Source organism: Lissotriton helveticus, chromosome 7 (genome assembly GCF_964261635.1).
Source record: "Lissotriton helveticus chromosome 7, aLisHel1.1, whole genome shotgun sequence".
NCBI lineage: Eukaryota > Metazoa > Chordata > Amphibia > Caudata > Salamandridae > Lissotriton > Lissotriton helveticus.
Window position 1 is genome coordinate 1,831,124,246 of NC_136068.1, and position 20,799 is coordinate 1,831,145,044.

The following is a 20,799-nucleotide window of genomic DNA, read 5'->3' on the forward strand; positions in this document are numbered from 1 at the left end:
CATACATAAACATTCTAAGACATCACACACACACTGGCTGAGCAGAAGGCATCAGAGAAACTAGGGTGAGAGAATGCATTATACCTAAATCAGGATGTATTCACTATACTACCCAATATACAAAGGATATTCCCTTGAAAAATATACAATAAAACAATTTGAAACTCCAAGCAAGTAGTTCAATACATAAAATCAACAACAATTATACAAAAATGTTTGTATTACAATTTATTAGATTACACAATTTATTTAAAATACCAAGTGGACAATAGCACCACTTACACAAATAAAACCAGTTAAAAAAGTAAGACAAATGATCAAAATACATAGGGTTCAAGATTGACCTGCAAAATTGAAACAAATTACAGAGACAGACAACAGTGAGACATTCAATTGTGCAATACTGAGTGTATATTCAAACTCAATCTGACCCCCATATGTTATGCACAGTCTATTAATGTGTCAACACAGGTGTCCGAGTTGAAGAATTATACTTTGAAATGCGTCGACGCGTTTCGGTGGTACATATGATTTTAGGCCACCTTTGTCAAGACACTACGTTCTGTCTGTCGAGTTTCTGGGGTCAGTTAGATCACCCTTAAAACTATCCGTTGGATATAATCATGTGGGGGTCTATAACAGCGTAGTGATTTGCTTCATTTTTCGTTTTCTCTCCTGAATTTGAACAGTCTATAGTTTGTTGGGTGTCCTGAAATGATAGGCGTACTGTATCTTCAAACTCTATTTCCTTGTCTGATGACGGGTTTTCTCTTAAAAGCTTTTTGTGGGACCAGGGGCGCTTTCGTCATGTCCTCCCGGTAGAAACAATCATTTCACTCTTTTACCGTGGAGAACTGCCTGCTTCTCTGGTCCTGATAGGGAATATCCTTTGTATATTGGTTGGTTAACCCTACTTCCCTTGATTCTAATTTAAGGGGTACCTCTCATTATTTCTACCTAACTTCACTATACTACCAACATATGTCCTCACAGACAATTGAGGACTGAAGTTGTACTAAAGGGAAGACAGGTATGCTCACATTAAATTATAATGTACGGGGAGAGAGAGAGTGCTGGGGCTGCATTAAACAGCCTCTTATAAAAGATTAAAGACAAGGCGCAGGGGGGAGCATATAATTCAGAGGATGACAGCATGTGTTACAACTCTTTCTGGGCGAGCATTCATCCATTTCAACCTTTCCACTGCATTCAGTTATTTGCAATCTTTTAATAATAAATACAGACATTAATAGCAGTATCCAAACCAAAAAGAAAATGTCTGACCTTCTTGTACTATTCATACATAGACTTCAGAAGAGTGAGTTATGCATCCTCTGCAAATGCAAAACAATATAAGTATCATACAAAGCAAAGCTGACATTTTGAGAAAATGCATACAGCCCAGCTCTGCATCTAGGTCCAGGATTTCCAGCCTCAGGCAAGAACTGAAAGGCTGAAGTGCCACTATGGAGCCTACAGATTTACTCACATGAGAGTACAATGAATATTGAAAACTTATTGAACTGTACTGGAAACGTTTGTCCTCAAAGGTGAATACAAGGGCACTTGAAAGCTGCCCATCACTAACAAAAGAGGTCTTCACAAAAGAGTGTAATGAAGATGAAAAAGGTTGTCCAACGATACTATCAACAAACGTCCTTCGCAAGACAGATGGCGTCATAGCCCATCCTGTTTGTGTACTTAAACCTTTTGAAAGAATGGGATATGCAAAAGCACACAATATTGACATCTTAAGAAAATACATACTGCACTACTGTGCACCTAGATCCAGGTTCTCCTCAAATAAATGTAATCAACAAACATTGACTTCTGCAAGATCACATTTGCAATGGACTGACTTCCACCTTCAAACTTGTTTATCTTTTTAAGAATCAGGATGTGCATCCCAATGAAGAAGCAAAACTACACAACTATTCCACGATGACAGAAACATCCTAGAAATGTTGCACACAATGAATACATGTAACTGCAAAACCAGTGTCAGAAAGAAGTGCAAGGGCTGCAGTTCCTCGAGTTGTTTCTAAAGACCCCTCTCAAGTCATATACAATAGCTTGAAATCACAAAGCTGAGGGGGTGTAGCTTCAATATAGAAATCTGCATATACACGAGCTACTCTAATGCCTTGTGCTAGTGTTCCTATAGGATGAACAAAATAATATCAAAGCTAGTTGATAGTGATGAGTTAACACTACAACATACAAAAAATGTTCAGTGTTACGAAAATAGTTGATTACATCCTACTAAACATGGCAGTCAAAGAGAAGTGCAAGTGTCTTAAAAGTAATTCTCTTGTGGAACTATTTTTTAGGTTCATGTATACATGTGGAAGAACGAAATGCAGTTGCTCAAAGTGAATGCGCCCAATGGCTGAAGTGGGCTTGTCTATTCACCTACATTTAGTTCTGTGGTAGGAGGGAGCATTATTTGAGAGAGACAGAGCAATGGTGAAAGAGTGTTGATTGAGAGCCTCTATACATAGGTATTTTTGTATGATATTTATTGGAAAACATGAGGCTACAAAACAACTAAATTGGATTTTACCATCATATGTATCCACATAGTTCCTTCATCTCAGCTTTAGAGCAACATTCTCTATTGAATTTAAACACATTCCAGATATGTGGTCTTCAGTACATTGAGAACCAGTGTAAATATAAGGATAAACAGAGACAAATAGAAATTACATAAAACACTAAGGTTTACTTGAGAAAGTAACTGGAGTAAAGTTTTAAGTTTTAAAATGATAAATGTGGTCCTTTACATATATTAAGAAATAGTATTTCATAAAAATGAATGGAGACTTTCTTAAAGTGGATTCTGCATAACCCCTTCTTTTACTTGGCATGCTGCCTTTTGTTGTCCTCTTTCATAGCCTTCACAAGACTGCACAACTTGTGTTTCCCCAGAATTGTATAGCTGGACACAATGACACTAATGTATTTGTGGGTGATTGCAAAAACAGAAATGATAACAGATTAATACCTCACATCAGGTGGGTAGATCCTTGTGGTTCTAATTGATTCTGATTAAAGATCCTATGCATCTTGCTTGCATCTGATTGTTATTAGCGGTGTGCCTCAGTTACAATTGTGAACATATATCGCAAGCTTATATCGACTCCATTATATAACCTCACTCTTCAATGGAATCTACAGAAAGTAATGTAAAGTAAACCACCTAAATATAATAAATAAATTAGTAGGAAAGAGAGCGAGGCATTGGAACAGTTCGCATGTTGCAAGGGTTGCCTGCTAGCTCTTTCGATTTGATTTTGCGGGGTTTTAAAAACCGTAGCTGCCTCATCTAGGGACTTCCATATCTTCCTGTGTCTTGATTTCCGAGGGGAAACTTGTAGAGCGGTATTATACGCACCCCTCAAGAAGGTGAGACACTCCTGCCAAATTTTTTATGAAATTTTATTAAAGCTTTTCCAGTTACACAGGACTACTTTACATGCCAAGGTCAGCATTAGGTCAAGCAGAAAGCGGTCATCATCCCCTTTTAGGTCCGGGACCTGGAAACCAAATAAGATATACAAAAACGCTTTCATCAGTGAACTGTTGAGCGTCTGGGATATATGATTAAGGACCTTATTCCAGAAGTTCTGTAATAGTGGACAGAAGAGGAGCATGTGTGGCAAATCACCTGTTTGGGAGTTACAATTCCAGCATTGTGGAGACAGGATAAGTTTAAGTTTGCATAGTCTAGCAGGTATCCAATAGCTCCTGTTTATCATCAAGTATTTTGTTTGAGAGAGTGTAGGGGATGTTTTGTGTTTAAGGGGCACAATATGGATTAGTTCGCAATACGGTTTAATTGCTTTGCTATTCTGTTCAGACTCCCACTTCCCCTCATTAGAATTATAATTATGGGACTTAGGAGGCTCAGGCAGTAGACCTTCGTATATTTTTGAGAAAATGTGGTTGGTTCTAAAGAACTTATTCAATTTGGAAGGGAGTGAAGGGGGTAAAGGATTCGTATTAAGTTTAGAAATGTGTACCTTAAGCTTAAGGAATTAGTAAATGTCTAAATCAGTCAACTCTCTGTCACTTTTGAGGACATAGAAGGGAATTGGTAGAGTGATCTCGTAGTCGTCTTTGATAAAATTAATGCCTTTCTGCAACCATTCCTTCCAGTAGATTGTTTTCCTGTCTATCCTTATTAAGGGATTATGCCAAATCGCTGCTGTGTTTGAGACACCAATTTTTGTATTGGATAGTGTGTCAAGACGTGACAGAGCTTTCTTCGTGTTAAGTATGATGTATTTGGAGAGTTCTAACGCTGAGACCTGCATAGTCATTATAGCCTGTGAGGGATATCATTGAGCAGATTAAGTTCTGCGTCTAGACACTGGGGTCTGTATTCAAAATTATCCCTGAACCAAGCAGCCCCCTGTTTGCAGAGGTAGGCTGTTTGGTAATTCCTAAAATTTGGAAGCCCAACACCTCCTTTTTACTTGTCAAACTTTAGTTTCTCCATGTTAATTCTAGCTCTTTTCCCTTGCCACAGAAGTTACTGATGGATTTGTCTATTTTCTTGAGGAAGTTATCTGAGAGTGTCGTGGGCAGCATACTGATGAGAGGTGTTATCATTTTTACAGTTTCTATTCTCCCCCACGTTAAGAATTTCGGTGACCACCCATCTAAGAGGTCTGTGATTTTTTTTAATGATGATAGATTTGCTTTCCTCTAGCATAGAAATCAGGTCACTGGAGAATTCAATGGCAAGATATTTGATCAGACCTGCCTGCCATGTCAGCCCTGAGCTCCCCAAAACATCTCTGGACCAGCACAGGTTAAGTAGCTTTACTTCTGTTTTATCTTTATTAAGGGTGTAGCCCGATACCTCTATAATCCTGAATAGATATCATGAGAGCTGGAATGGCAATGTCAGCTTCTTTGGTTACCACTAGAATTTCATCTGGATAGACTGCATTCTTAAAATTAGATTTGCCAAAGTCTATACCAGGTATATTCTGGTTTGCTCTCAGATACTGAAGGAAGGGCTCAATAGGAACAGTGAAGGAGACAGGGGGTACCCTTATCTCTTTCCTTGCTTCAATGGGAAGGAAGAGGAGAGTTGCATGGTATGTCTAGCTGCTAGGGACTGACCAGAAAAGAATAACAAGGGGCATTGTTTATCGACCTTGCACATCGTGTACAGACTAAACTCCACGAAAGGCAGAGATCGTGAAAACAGCCATTTCTCATGTGAAAAGCACAGTCTTGCAAAAACAAAGGCATGTAGTAGTGTGCGCAAAAGCAGCATTATAGCAGCAAAGCTCATACTAACTTAGCAATGTCGACAATTTCCCTAAGGGCCATATAATACTGCTGCACTAAAGAAGTACAAAACCATGCCTTTAGCCAATGTATCTGAGTAACTTGATGTTAAGTGCAGCATTTGGATTCCAACGTTCCTTGGCTTCCTTAGCTCCAGTCAGATCAGTACGGGTGCTGTGTGTCTTTTCTCTGCCCCAATCCAAGTTTTTCCTTTTGATGACCTCTTTCCTTCTATTTGTATTTATCTCTCTTGCTGCAGATCCAGTGGCGGATAGCTGAACAACGGGCGCTGCTGACCCCTTGGTGGTTTAGATATGCACAGTTCGATCTCCCTTTTATCTCAAACCTACAAAACAAAAACAGGACGAATCAATCACTGCAAAAAACACTTAACTTAAAAACACTCAAAAGCTGAAGACTGGTTTCCGGTTGAGTCCTCACACCACTGATACCTGGAATGCTGTGGAAACTACAGTCAAATGATATGTGGGTTGGCATAGGCATGCTAGCAGGAGAAACTATTACAATATTAGTTGGTCAGGGTCCTGCATAGGGAGGGATGGATCCATGCCACATTGACAGGATATCCATGTAACAAAGTTACACCTGAGGGATTTAAAAGGAACACCATATATGGTAATTGGTTACCTTGAAAACCTGCCATGGATATTGAGCATCACTAGAATGAGGCAGCCAAGATCATCCTCTGTATTTCCGCACTCAGGGATTTCAAAATACTGGTCCCACCAGTGCTATTTGCAACTCAACAGAAGGTCATTCATCTGCTTTCCTAACACAAGTTAAGTGAGACAGGAGTTGAGCAGCGGCATTAGCCATTGACTGCAGTAGGGGGCTAGTGAGACTGTACAGAGGCTAGTGCTTGGATAGGTCAGTAGCAAGTAACTTCAAGCCAACAGGCCTTGCAGACACCACTGTGATAGTGGAATTTATATACACAATTTTAAGCATTTTTTTCATTTAGTAGTGCTGCATTTATCTTTTAATTAACATGTTGTGCCCCAGTTCTAATGTGTTCAGTTGGCGCATTTTAAATTCTAATATGTAGTTCAAAACTGCAGTATTTTAGCACAAGACAGATTTTTTTCACATTCAATTAAATGCAGAAGACAAGTTTCCAACATGTGGGAATATGGGTAGAACGTAAGGGTAAAAGATAGGTTTTGTGACCTGTGGTATGCCAATCTTCCAACTCAGTAGGACTGGCATGCACTGTAGCAGCGTGAGCACTGTGGTCAGAGAACATTACCTCCTTGATATCCTTCGTCTGCTCGTTATTCCACTGTGGCAAGTTCAACTTGGGCACAGCTTCCTTTCCCTCCAAGGACAACAGAATGCCTCTAATTGGCTTGGGCATCTGCACCGCATATTCATAGGAAGATTGAAGTTTTGAGCAGTCAAGCACAGTTAGTAGTAAGAAAGGTGGTCTTACCATACATCTCTGGGTTGGCAAACACTTGGGGTTATTTTCACAAGGGTGCTTTGTGGGTCAGACATCTTGTTTGTGTGATATAGCTCCACTCCCTGATCTTTGGCTGTCTTGAGTAAATTTTCTCCTAATAGCAGAGCTCACAGGAGGTCTGCAGACCTGGCGGCCTATCCTTTGGGAAGGCATTTCAATATTCTTCAGATACTATGCAGTAATGTGGATGTATGGCTATTTTCTGGCAAGCAGTTGTCAGTAATTTGTAAGAACCCTTATGCCAGAGGCCTGCTAGAGCTTTGGTGCACTCTTACATTTTTCCGTCTAGAGTATTTTAGCCATGAAGAACGCTAGAGGAGGGACAACTGACCGATGCTTGTTGGGATGTTTTATTCCTCCAACAACCTTACGAAAACGATTATGCAATATCACACAAAAGGCGCATCACGGTATGAATGCTACTAAAAAAAACTTAAAGCACTATTTATTGTCTGACAGACATTGGAAAGTGTCAAAAGAAAATGTACATTTTAAACGAACTGCCAGTTAAGGCTTGGCAAAAAGTGGCAATAGATTTAGCAGGTCCATATGTAAATTTGCCTTTGAAAATGAGGTATCTCGCTGTCTTGAGACTTTTTTTCTAGCTGGGTCACATATAAGTTTGTTGAAATCCCCAATTACCTTAATACATAAGAATGGGAAGACATGCTAGCAACCTATACATCAGATCACAAAGTGCCCCACTCCCTCGATCCACCTCTGGTAGCCAACAACACCAAGAACTCCATTAACATCCCTAAGGAGAAAGAGGGGGGGAAGAAACATAACACCGGAACCTGGAACTCACTGCTAAACACAATCCAGCTAGCAGTAGATACCCTGCAATATCAATCAGAAAAAATGGAGTTACAACTTACCCTTCTAATACACTGGCAGTTTTTACAGCCGGCATCGATGATAAGCTTGGCAACCTGAATAACCTGATAATGAGAGCACAAACAAGCACCTACCTGAGCTGCAATTGCAGCCAGGCAGTGGACAAATTATCCACATTGCCCTCAATGCTAACCGGCTTAATAGGTGATTTAAGGAATCTACACAGAAAAAATGCAATAAAAGAAACGGGCCCCAATAAAACCGAAGAGGGAGACTCCAGGAGCAAAATATATGGAACAAAGCTAACCGTCCTTCATGTCCCTGCAAATGAGGAGACAACTCAGACGGGACTGGAGTTCCCGCAAAAACTTAACGCCAAACAACGGCGTCAACAAAAAAGAAAAGGGCGCAACCAAAAACCTCAAATAGCTACAACAAAATATTTCCCCATCTTCTTTGGCCCAAAGAAAAAAATCTTCGGTTAACACAAACAATGCCCATTTTTCAGACGGGGAAAACCACGTGCGCAGTGACTACATCCAGCAGCAAAAATTAAACAGCAGCTTGCCGGACCAAGAAGGGCAATTTTCCCAAGTCCCATCGGCAAGAGACCAAATTGAACAAATGGAGACTAAACCGTCTACAAAGCCCAGTAGCACTAAGAACAAGCAAGAGTGTCTCTGAAGGGCAAGCGGGAGACCCAGCACCTCCAAACAAGGAGCCCCCCCCGCCAAAGGGAAATACCTGATAAGACGACCAACCAAGAAACATCAATAACAGCCGCAAGCAAGCAACTAACCACGTCAAACTCCAAGGAGGGGGTCAGGGAAAGAACAATTGGCTTAACGATCAGCTCAAATCAGGAATTTCCAATAAGAGACACCCCAACCACGATCACTTATTTTGCTCCTAGCCAAACTGAGTACTCACAGGCAAAATGGCCACACGAAACGCGAACAATACTAAAGCATTCTACCTCAACTAAAGCAATAACACACACCCCCAATATGCCAGGCGAAGCTAATCACCTGCCATCACACGAAGCTGAACCACGTCATGGCTCATTAGTCCAAGCACATCATACATTAATAAAACAGCAGGCGGAAGGAAGTATACAACAAACAACGGAGTTCTTGGTTTTTTACCCGGAATACACATCACAAGGGCAGCAGGACCTGCTAAATCGTGGTAACATTCTTAGACTAATGGAATGCATTCCCAACCTGGGGGGGGATATGTACCAAGGATTTAATTTCTGTAGAATTTTTACCCGCCGCCAAAACAGCCCGGAGGCGACCAAGACAACTTGGTCCTCTAGTAATGTTGCAGATACCATCTTAGCGGAAGCAGAGCAATTAAAAAACTGGGGCATTAAGCTGGTCCCCTTACATAGACCAGCTTACCCCTCGCCACTCCTGAGGAGGATAAGACCAGAATCAGAGACACAACAGGTAAATACCTCTAGTGTTCTCAGGGGTGCCCTGGGAAGCTCGCCCAAACTAAGAGAGAACAGCCCTTGGCAGCGATCAACAGAAAGGCGGACGGCGGCAGCTGGCTCCAAGCTATCGTTCACAATGAACAGGCAAAGCCAGTACTAAAGCACCATCAGACCCGCACTTTTCCCACTACTAAGCCCTTGCGAAGAAGTTCGCCAAATAGGAACATACGCAGCCCCCGGGGACGGGCAGAAGCTAGTGTAAGGGGGGCACCATACCAAAATCGAGCACCAATAAGGGAAACATTGTCCCGAACTATCTTCATGCGTCCTGAAGAGGCTTGACGCCACCAACAAATTAGAGATGGTAAAAGGGGAAGGGCACCAACTATAGGCATTTGTTCGTGGAACATAAACGGCCTAACCTCAAAAATGGACGACCTAGACTTCCAAAAGTACAACTCTCTCTTTGACATAAAATGCTGCAAGAAACTTGGCTTACAACCTCACAACATATCACAGGCTTCACTTGCTACTCAACAGCAGCGGTCAGAACTAACAGATTTGGCCACCAGTCAGGAGGCTTGGCCACATACGTATCCACTACAACAATACCTTCGGCAGTCCTTATGGACTCATCCACAACTACAACCTTAACAGTAAAGATAAAATTACAGCTTGGGAATAAAGAAGAAGAGATATGCCTTGTCAACGCATATGTCCACCCCAAACACAGAGTTAAAGACTCCATTAAAATCTCCAATCAATTGGCGGAGTATGCCACCCAGATGGAAAAGCCACTCTTCCTCCTGACAGGGGATTTTACCCAAAACTTACTTGGTTCATCAGGTGAAGAAGAGGCTTTGGCTCTAAACAAAATCTACACTATACCATCACAAAGTGCCCCTCTAAACAGGAGAAAGCATCAAAACAACTGTCTACTCCAAGACCTAGCACATCAAAACCTCCGGGCACTAAATGGAAGATTTATGACTGACTCTCCTCCAGTAGAAACCTTTTATTCATTTACAGTCAGCTCCATCCTGGACTATACCTTTGCCAGTCTGGCATTATTTCCACACATCCTGGGGTTCAGAATGGGGGAAAAGGGTGAAAGCGACCATTGTCACCAGGAATGTCACATGATATCAAAGACGCCAACTGCAATTAGGCCAGACAAAATGCTTGGGGCGATTTACTCCATTAATCAAAAAAGGATTAAATGTACGCCAGCCAACTCAACTACTCTGGCCGAAACTGCCCTTCATCTATATAACACATAAAAAGCAAATGCATCTGGGCATAACTCTCACTGGGAGCAATACACAGGATTACTGCTAAAAGAACTGACAACTAAGACCGCCCAAAAAAGTAACTTTTATAAAGAGAGCAGTAAAATCAACTTAAAGAGAGGACCGAGAGCACAATTAAGGATACAATAAAGATCAGTAAACCTGATATTACGGAAGCTAAGATCAGCCCCCAAAAACATCTACCTACGTGCTGTGCTGAAAAATCAAAAGGGCTGAGCTCAATCGTATAAAATGGAATATGAAAAAAGACGCTGACAACGAGGCCTGGGCAAAACTACTATATGACACCAAAAGCAACAATAGTGCCCGCTTCTTGGCAATCAGTGAACAGGATCCTGCGTCCACAGCACAACGACCTAGGATCTCACATTGTGGAAGAGTCATGGATCAAGTATCTCTCCAGCCACTTTAATGACCCTCCGGAACATGCAGGAGCAAAAAGAATCACCAACATAGAGCCAGACTCCACAACGTTTATGCCGGTGTTACTGTGAAACAACTTGGACACATCAGCTTCTCAGCAGATAGCCTTAATAACAAAGCAGATTTGTAAGGGCAGGAAAGAAGGAGCTCCAGGACCTAACGGCATTCCGCCAGCCCTGTTTAAGGAAAAAAACACAGAATGGGCGGCCATCATGCAACCGTTATTCATGGAAATTAGACTCCTAAATAGAATCCCAGAATCTTGGAGGGGGTCGACGATTGTCCCCATACACAAAAAAGGTGACAAAACGGATCCTAACAACTATCACCTAGTAGCCCTCCTCGACAATGAGGCAAACTATTTCGCGGGAACCATCTTAGAGGAGATTGTGCTATGGGCGGAATCAAATCAGATCATACCTCTGAATCAGACCGGCTTCCGGAAAAATACTGGAACAGCAACCAACATCCTGGCTATCTCACTAATTATTGATGCAGCAAAAAACTGCCACTGCACCTATGCTACATCGATTTCAGTGCAGCATTTGACAACATCGAGAGAGGCAGACTTTGGGGGAAACTAGCACAATGGGGTATTTTGCAGCCGATTCTAAACATGCTGAAGCTTCTCCACTCTGATACCTGGGTGCAGGTGAAGCTAGGAAGCGCCACCCATTTGTCATCTAAAGTTTGCACCACCAAAGGTCTCAAGCAAGGGTGCGTGCTTGCCCCAATATTGTTTAATCTGTTCATGACGGATCTACCAAGCCTACTCAATACATGTAACTCTCACTCCCCGAGGATGGGAGGGAAAACTCTGAGTAATCTTTTGTACGCGGACGACGTCAAATTACTCAGTTACACCTACATCGGCCTTCAGCGGCTTCTGAACCAAATGCACAGTTACGCAACGGAAAATAACCTAAAAATAAACTCGAGCAAAACACGCACCATGTCAATTAACATCAACAATAAACAACAGAAGCACTGGACCCTGGGCAGCCAAAAAATTGAGCCAGCATGCGAATACAAATACCTGGGAGTCACTTTTGACAGAGAAGGAACATTTACACAGCAGAAGCAGGAAACAAGAAGGAGAGGGGCTTTGATCGCCGTTAGGTTAAAAAATTTAGCCAACCAACTGATGGGGCCAACTTTGACCCCTTACTTGAAAGTTATTCAGGCTAAACTACTCCCCTCGATCTCTTACGGCAGCGAGGCACTACAAGGAAGAGACTCTAAAAACCTGGATACTAAGTAGGTAAAAGCCTACAGAACAATGTTCTCGCTCCCGCCCTACACCTCGCCCGCCCAAATAAGGTTGGAGTTTGGCTTGCAAAAACAAGACCTCGCCAGACAGGGAGCCTACATCATTTGCTGCCACAAACTCCGCTCTGCCGCTACTGACACACTAAATTCGCTGTTATGGCAAGAAATACAAAGCAGGGACGTATCTCAGGCAAGAACTTACCTGCAGGCAGCATTGGGGTCCACCAAACTATCTGCGATCTGGGACATGCAACTCAGGCATAACCCGTTTAAAAAACTAGTCTGGAAAAATGTCAAATCTCTTTCCTTACTAAAGGACAAGGCCGCCTTCGCAAAAAGAAATCATGCATGGATGACACTCAATTCGTACAAATCCCTGACACCACAACCATATTTTAGTCAGGGTTATCCAAAAGCCATAAAATTGAGGTTTTTGAAACACAGACTAGGGATTTTACCTAGCAGAGAGCATCTTCCACCATGGCTCAGGAGTAACGACCATGAAGCCTGTCCGCTCTGCAACCTAGAGAAGGGCGACATCCTTCATATGACTTGTCTCTGCGAAGAGCTTCGGCAAGCCCGCCAACAGCTCCTAAAGGACCAGTTTAAGCAGATAGGGACTAGCACTAGAAGGCAAGCGGTGCTCGCCTGTTTGGATCCTGCAAACACTAAACTGAACTGCAGATATGTCAAGTTCCTCGCGATGATCGAGCAAAGACTGTTAAAACTTCCAAAATCAGCGATCATCGACACAGGCAACAAGTAGGCGGTCATCAGGATGCAAGGGAACATGCTTCCCGGTCTCAGAAAAACGCTTTGGGACAATTACACAGGATCCTTTATTGTATGCTTATTTTAAAATGATTATAACGAACAAATTACTTTTATGACATTTTAAGATTTTGTAAAACGTTTTTGCACTGGTTTTAATTAACTATGCATAATAAACTTAACAATGCTGATTGTGTTACTGATTTCATATAAGACGTTTTTCTGACTCAATGTGTTCCTTATATTTTAGTATCCTATAATGGCACCCAATTTGTATATGATGCCCATTTAGTACAACAACTCTCCAGATTATGCTAAACCTGTTAAAGTTATACAGGAACATGTCATCAAGGTGCAAGACACTTGAAGGCGGTACTTCAATGAAGTAAAAGGTACCCTTGGGTTTACAGAGTCTTATCAAATTTCATGTGTGAGCAAGAACTCTTGTTTTGTCCAAGGGAAGAGGCTGGTGGAACAAAGGGTCACTAGTTAAACTGAAGCATGGACAGAGACATTTAAAAAGAAAACCATTGATTGAGGATGCGCAATCATGGATGGACTTTCCATCGGAAAGGGTGCACTCTACAATTTTTTCTAGTGATCGTATTATTTCGAGTGATGGGGCATCAGTTTTTCAACATGATGTGCAAAATGATTCTCTGAAAACCTCTGTTAAAGAAAGTGCACTTCAATGTGTGTATGATGTGGATTGTTCTACTGAAAATACTGACACTTGTTATGGATATTTCTAAATGTGTTTGAGATGATGTTGAATCTCATGCATCTAAAAGGGTAGGAAAAATACCTACTAAACGTATGATTGTTTTATGTACTGATGTGGTGTATCCCTCCACTCTTTTTTTAATATCTAGTATCTTTTTTCAGTTTGCACATTTTGCATTTTATTTTGATGAAGGGAGAAATGTTGCCTTTTGCTCAAATTATATTTTCACTTTATGGAACTTGGAACCTCTTTTATTTCCACTTTATGTCTGAAATGAAACTGGTGTAATTTTAAACAGCTGTGAAGGAAGGTCGTTTCTGAAGTTTCTCGTGGACCTTTGTCCACTTGAACAATAAATACTTTAGACCGTTCAACCTTTTTATTTTTAAACTTTAAACAACTACATGTGTCTTCCGAGTATACCCAGTCTCCTAAAGAAACAGCAAACCTAGTTTGTCATCTTTTGATTCAATTTTATGTTTTTTTTTAAACATGGAAACAGTCTTCGAGCACAACGGCCTTGTAAAAACATGCCTTAACCCGTTGGCCGCGGGGGTAATTCTCCCGCTGTGCTGGGGGGCAGGGGGCGCGCACAGCGCTACTGTGCTCGTGACTAGCTCAGCTCGTCATGAGCCACGGTGGCCATGTGCTCATGACGAGCTGAGCTCATCACGGCAACACCCGTTTCTTCAGAACGTTCAGCACCCCGGGGGAATTAGCCCTGCGTGAGCACACGGCCACCGTGGCTCATGACGAGCTGAGCTCATCATGAGCATGGGAGGGGTTAAAGGCACAACTGTGCTTGTAGAGACCAGCCTTGGGGCACAATAGGTTTTGAAGATCAGTTTTCAAACTTGTAAAGACCAACATTCGGGCACAACAGGCTTGTAAAAACCAGCCATTGGGCACAACCGTGCTTGTAGAGACCAGCCTTGGGGGCGCAGTTGTTGGAGGTGAAATATGATTCGTTGATCAATTAGGCACTAGCCTGCAATTTTGAATGTTAGATGCAATTTGGGTAAATGAATTGTGCATCTCAGTTTGACACTTGTCTAGTTGACATAAAAGATAAAAGTTTGATTTGATTTAGTTTACAAACTGGAAGCCATAAGATTCCTAATGAGCAAATTCTTACCATAAGGGGTGGAGGCACTCATAAGGCAGTTGTTCTTGGTTTCTAGCTCCATGGCACAACGAACAGTCACGGATCGTCTCTTCTGCATAATAGTATACTCTATACTTTTACCACTGTTTACTGTTTATTGTCTTTTCACAATTGCTGTGTACATTTCATTTTTGTCCTCTCTTCCAACCTATTGTAAAGCGCTCTAATATCCTTCGGGATCTTGTTCGCGCTATATAATACTTTATAAATAAATAAATAGGCTTGTAACGACCAGCCTTCAGGTACAATCGACTTCTAAAGACCAGCCTTCAGGCTTCTAAAGACCAATCTTCATGCACAACAGGCTTGTAAACACAAACTTCTGGTACACCCGCTTGTAAAAACCAGCCTTCGGCCCCATGCAATCTATAAAATGTCTGTTATATGAAGGTTTACCTCATACATAAAAATATTGATTGCTGTTGTCAATTTGAGTCTATTAGGAGGACATTTACCATGTACTGAAGTGGCCGTCCAGAGAAGAAATATAAACTGGAGCTTGATCCAGTTCAGGAAAAGGGGGCTGGAATCCCAAATGCCATTCCAATCCCAAGGCGATCTAGAATGTGGCATGTTGAAGGTCAACTTGGGTTTAGAGCTATTTTGTGACGTCATTCACTGGAAGATTATCAATCACAAAATACCCTAACAGCCAAAAATTAATCCTAGTTAGTTAGTTAGTTCATATAACTCCGGGTCTATGCATTTAAATATTTATAATAACTTCTGAATGCTTTCACACCCCTTTCTACCAATTGCAGGTTTAAAAGCTTCATCTTTAAGCAGTCAATGAAACAATGAGAAATACTATATAGTGTGTGAGATCCTATTACTGTAATCTTTTCCAAATGACATATGGTACAGATGAACCACAAAAAACTGCTTCCACAAACAATGCAAAATACTTAAAATGGAAGGATATTAAGTTCAGCTGCAGTAGAATCAGTGCTACTGCGGGAACAGTAGACTTTGGAGACGTGGGCACCCCAAAGATCAGGTAAGATGTGTGAGCAGTGGCGTAGCTAGAGCTTTTGGCGCCCGGGGCTATCCCTCAGATTGCCGCCCATGGCAGGTAGCGGGGAAGGGTGCTGGAGAAAAAGGTTGGCGAGCACTTGAAAGAGGTCCAAGGGACACGTGGCCTCGATCATGCAAGTTACTTGCACTTGGAGAAGTGTGGCTCACTGGTGAGAGGAGGCAGACCTGGAAGCAGACGTCAGCCCGGGACCAGGGTTCAATTCCGGCTCAGCGGGGTCTTGAGTCCTAAAATGTCCATGGACACGACAATTCTCGCTCCGGTGCCTACTCGATTCACGGGTTCACACTCTGCGACTCTGGGCAATAGCTTGCTTAATCTCCACAACGGCCCCTCGCGGCGGGATGCCTGGCTTTCACCTTGCGGATACCCTGCCGGGGTTATCTCACAGGGGAATACCAGGACGGGTTCCCTAAGCAAGCGCTAAGAAACCGCTTGGTGATTTGCGCTATATAAATTCCTGTACATTTACATTTACATTTACATACATGACACAGTCCAAGACTACACAGTTGAATACACCGGCATTACAAGGGAAACCATATAGATTGCATGATCTATCTGGGGACTCAGAAAAACAGCATATGACAACCATCAGAGAGGGTGAACGATTATCTGGTCTCCCCCTCGCACAATGCAAACATGCACATACATTACACTATTCGGGGGATCTACAGCTGACATTAGGTAACCAAACATGGTCCCCCCCATTAAAGCAGTGTGGACGTGCACAAAGGTGATGTGCTCTTGGGACCCAATACCACCACCACCAATACCACCACTACCACCAATACCACCACCACCACCAATACCACCACCACCACCAATACCACCACCACCAATACCACCACCACCACCAATACCACCACCACCACCAATACCACCACCTCCAATAACACCACCATCAATACCACCACCACCACCAATATCACCCCCACCACCACCAATACCACCACCACCAATATCACCCCCCACCATCACCACCCATACCACCACCACCAATACCACCACCTCCAATAACACCACCATCAATACCACCACCACCAATATCACCCCCACCAATACCACCACCACCAATATCACCCACCACCACCACCACCAATACCACCACAACCAAAACCACCACCACCAATACCACCACCACCAATACCACCACCACCAATACTAGCACCACCAATACCACTACCACCATCACCACCAATACCACCACCACCAATACCACCACCTCCACCAATACCACCACCACCAATTCCACCACCACCAATTCCACCACCACCAATACCACCACCACCAATACCACCACCACCACCACCAATATCACCCCCACCACCACCACCACCAATTTCACCCCCCACCACCACCAATACCACCACCACCAATATCACCCCCGCCAATACCACCACCACCACCAGTACCACCACCACCACCACCACCAATATCACCCCCCACCACCACCACGAATACCACCACCACAAATACCAATACCACCATCACCAATACCACCACCACAAATACCAATACCACCATCACCAATACCACCATCAATACCACCACCACCAATACCACCACCACCAATACTACCACCAATACCACTACCACCACCACCACCACCACCACCAATACCACCACCACCAATACCTCCACCACCATCACCCCCCACCAATACCAATACCACCACCACCAATACCACCACCAACAATACTACCGCCACCAATACCACCACCACCAATACCACCACCACCAATACCACCACCACCAATACCACCACCACCACCACCAATACTACCACCACCAATACCACCACCATCAATACCACCACCATCAATACCACCACCATCAATACCACCCCCACCAATATCACCCCCCCACCAATATCACCCCCCACCACCACCAATACCACCACCACCAATATCACCCCCCACCACCACCACAAATACCAATACCACCATCACCAATACCACCACCACAAATACCAATACCACCATCACCAATACCACCACCAATACCACCACCACCAATACTACCACCAATACCACCACCACCACCAATACCACCACCACCACCACCAATACCACCACCAATACCACCACCAACACCACCACCAACACCACCACCACCACCACCACCACCTCCAATACCACCACCATCAATAGCACCACCAATTTCACCCCCCACCACCAACAATACCACCACCACCAATATCACCCCCCACCACCAACAATACCACCCCCACCAATATCACCCCCACCAATACCACCAATACCACCACCTCCAATACCACCACCATCAATACCACCACCACCATCACCCCCACCCCCACCAATATCACCCCCACCACTACCACCAATATCACCCCCCCACCACCACCAATACCACCACCACCAATATCACCCCCACCAATACCACCACCACCAATACCAATACCACCACCAGTACCAACACCACCACCAATACTACCACCACCAATACCATCACCACCAATATCACCCCCACCACCAACAATACCACCACCACCAATATCACCTCCACCAATACCTCCACCACCAATACCAATACCACCAACAATACCACCACCACCAATACCACCACCATCAATACCACCACCACCAATATCACCCTCACCAATACCACCATCCACAATAACAATACCACCACCAATACCACCACCACCAATACCACCACCACCACCAATACCATCACCACCAATACCGCCACCACCAATACCACCACCACCACCAATACCACCACCACCAATATCACCCCCACCACCAACATCACCCCCACCACCACCAATATCACCCCCACCACCAACAATACCACCACCACCACCAATATCACCACCACCAATACCACCACCACCACCAATACCAATACCACCACCACCAATACCACCACCTCCAATACCACCACCATCAATACCACTACCACCAATATCACCCCCACCACCACCACCACCAATATCACCCCCCCACCACCACCAATACCACCACCACCAATATCACCCCCACCAATACCACCACCACCAATTAGGACTCCTAAGATAGCGCCCACGACTAGGCCGCTGGAGGAGGGCAGTCTAGTCTTTCAAGAGGCAGTGTAGCCGCCCGCGAGAGCACAGAAACAAGAGGACGCGGAACACAGGGAGTTGGTGGAGCGCAATCCAGAGGAACCCGGACCTGATCTTGCGAGCGGAACACCGGACCAGCGGGAGGACGCAGAGACGAGTGAGAGCCCCTGCAGAGAACCACCTAGTGGCAATGCCTGAGAGTCAGGCCAACCCGAGGAAGAGGAGGAGGGCGGCAAGACTCCAACAGCCACGGCCCAGGAGGGTCGTGGCCTTAGGCAAGTACCGATTTTGGGGTTTTTCACGGGTTGGTGGAGGTCGGGAGTGTGATCACTCGCACACATCCCTCCTTTTTCTCACACCCCTACTTGAGCACTAGTCAGCTTCCCCGTATTCCACACTGGTACTTGCAGTGTTGGTGACGGTTATTATTTCTAGTATGTACCCCGGTGACTGACTGTCGGTATTACATGTCCTTTTCGAGGGTCAGAGCCTGAGACAAACCTTCACAGCCCAGACACCCGAGGAAGAGGAGGAAAAGAACACGTCCTCATCACCGGAGTTTCTACCAGACACCATTCTCCACTAAAGGAACGGACAGACAAACAGGAATTCTTCCCCCCTTTACTTTGTTCCTTCCCTACAAGAATCTCACTAGACTTGAACTGCTAAAAAAAGAAAGTAACTAAATCACTAAATAAAACAAAACTCTATTCAATATACCCAGTTTTATCATACCTCTGTACCCCTGGGAACCACAATATCAGAAGTACATAAAGAACTGTGTTTTCTGCAAAGTACAAGGACTGCAACAGCCAGACTTCATTTCTACCCGCATCCTTCACGTAGGCGCACCGTCCCTTTCCTATGTTAATTTTATCTCTGGATGCACACTTACCTCTCCCCTACACCTCTCTCGCTGTACCCTTTATTTTTCATGCTTACATGCCTGCGCATGCAGGGAACATTGCACTGGCAGCCGGTTCCCTTACCTGGGGCAGCCCTGGGTGGCAGCTAGTTTGCCTCCCCAGGGTTGGCAGACAGGCCCTGCAGCCTAAAGTCCCACTAATCCCAGCTGCAGTAGTTACATTTAACTTGGACAAAGTTGTGGAAACCGCACCCATCTCCTCACAAGGGACATTTTCCAACTTTTGCACAACTTCAGCAATCTCTTGATGCCCAGGGTTTTTGATCATTGGTGAGGCGCCTTCAGCTGTGGTTACTGGGGCTGTGTGGAGACGCTTACTCTTTTGGAAAAAGGAAGGGGCCCCGAATTTAGGATGGGGAAGTAACTTCTGGGGAAAAAACACCAGGCACAGTGTGTTTGACCTTAAACTGACATGTTTACTCTAGACTATACAAAAAATACAAATGATCTAAATACAAATTTCTAATACACAATACTTTCTAGATATAAATGGTTTATTGTTTTATCATTGCTATTCCTATATCTTTTTTAATCATAGAAAAATATTGTTTTATAAATAATGTATACAGAATGATGAATGAATTATACAAACTCTATAGTTTCCTAAGAACCACATATAATCTCTTGCTTAGACAGTAAATGCATTTCGATTTTAAATTAATTTGCATGCACATTATTATTTTCCTTTTTCTCTTTTTTTTCAATTTACTTTACTTACTCTGACGGCAGCTGACTAACTCCCTGTTGACCTCGGGGGATGTGAGGCAAATTGATAGGGGAGGCCGGGCGGGGCCTGTAATGTCAGCCACAGCGCCAGGAGGCGCGCATAAGGATTCTAGAATGTGGTAAGGGTCGTGGGTGACACGTGGACAATGTGCGTGATGGTGATGTGCACAATTTAATTTAATGTAGCTCATGTGTGGCGATGGGCTTGGGGCATTACCTCCTCGTCAGCCCTCCCCGTCCCAGTCCTAACTACATGAGCATAGCTCCTCCCACCAGAAACTCCCAAGCAACATGAAACCCATCCCTTCCCTCCAGGCCACACCCATA

General features: G+C 43.8%; 1 protein-coding gene across 2 annotated transcripts in view; it reads right to left on the reverse strand.

The window, feature by feature from the left end:
* Positions 1-213: 213 nt before the first annotated feature.
* LOC144770825 (C-type lectin domain family 2 member B-like) overlaps positions 214-20,799 on the reverse strand; it is a 337,598-nt gene continuing 317,012 nt past the window's right edge. For both annotated transcript variants that reach the window (XM_078655599.1, XM_078655598.1), the window contains one exon: positions 214-5,650. In XM_078655599.1, the coding sequence (XP_078511725.1) occupies positions 5,536-5,650 (115 nt within the window). In that variant the 3' untranslated portion in view covers positions 214-5,535. The remainder of the gene's footprint in view (positions 5,651-20,799) is intronic.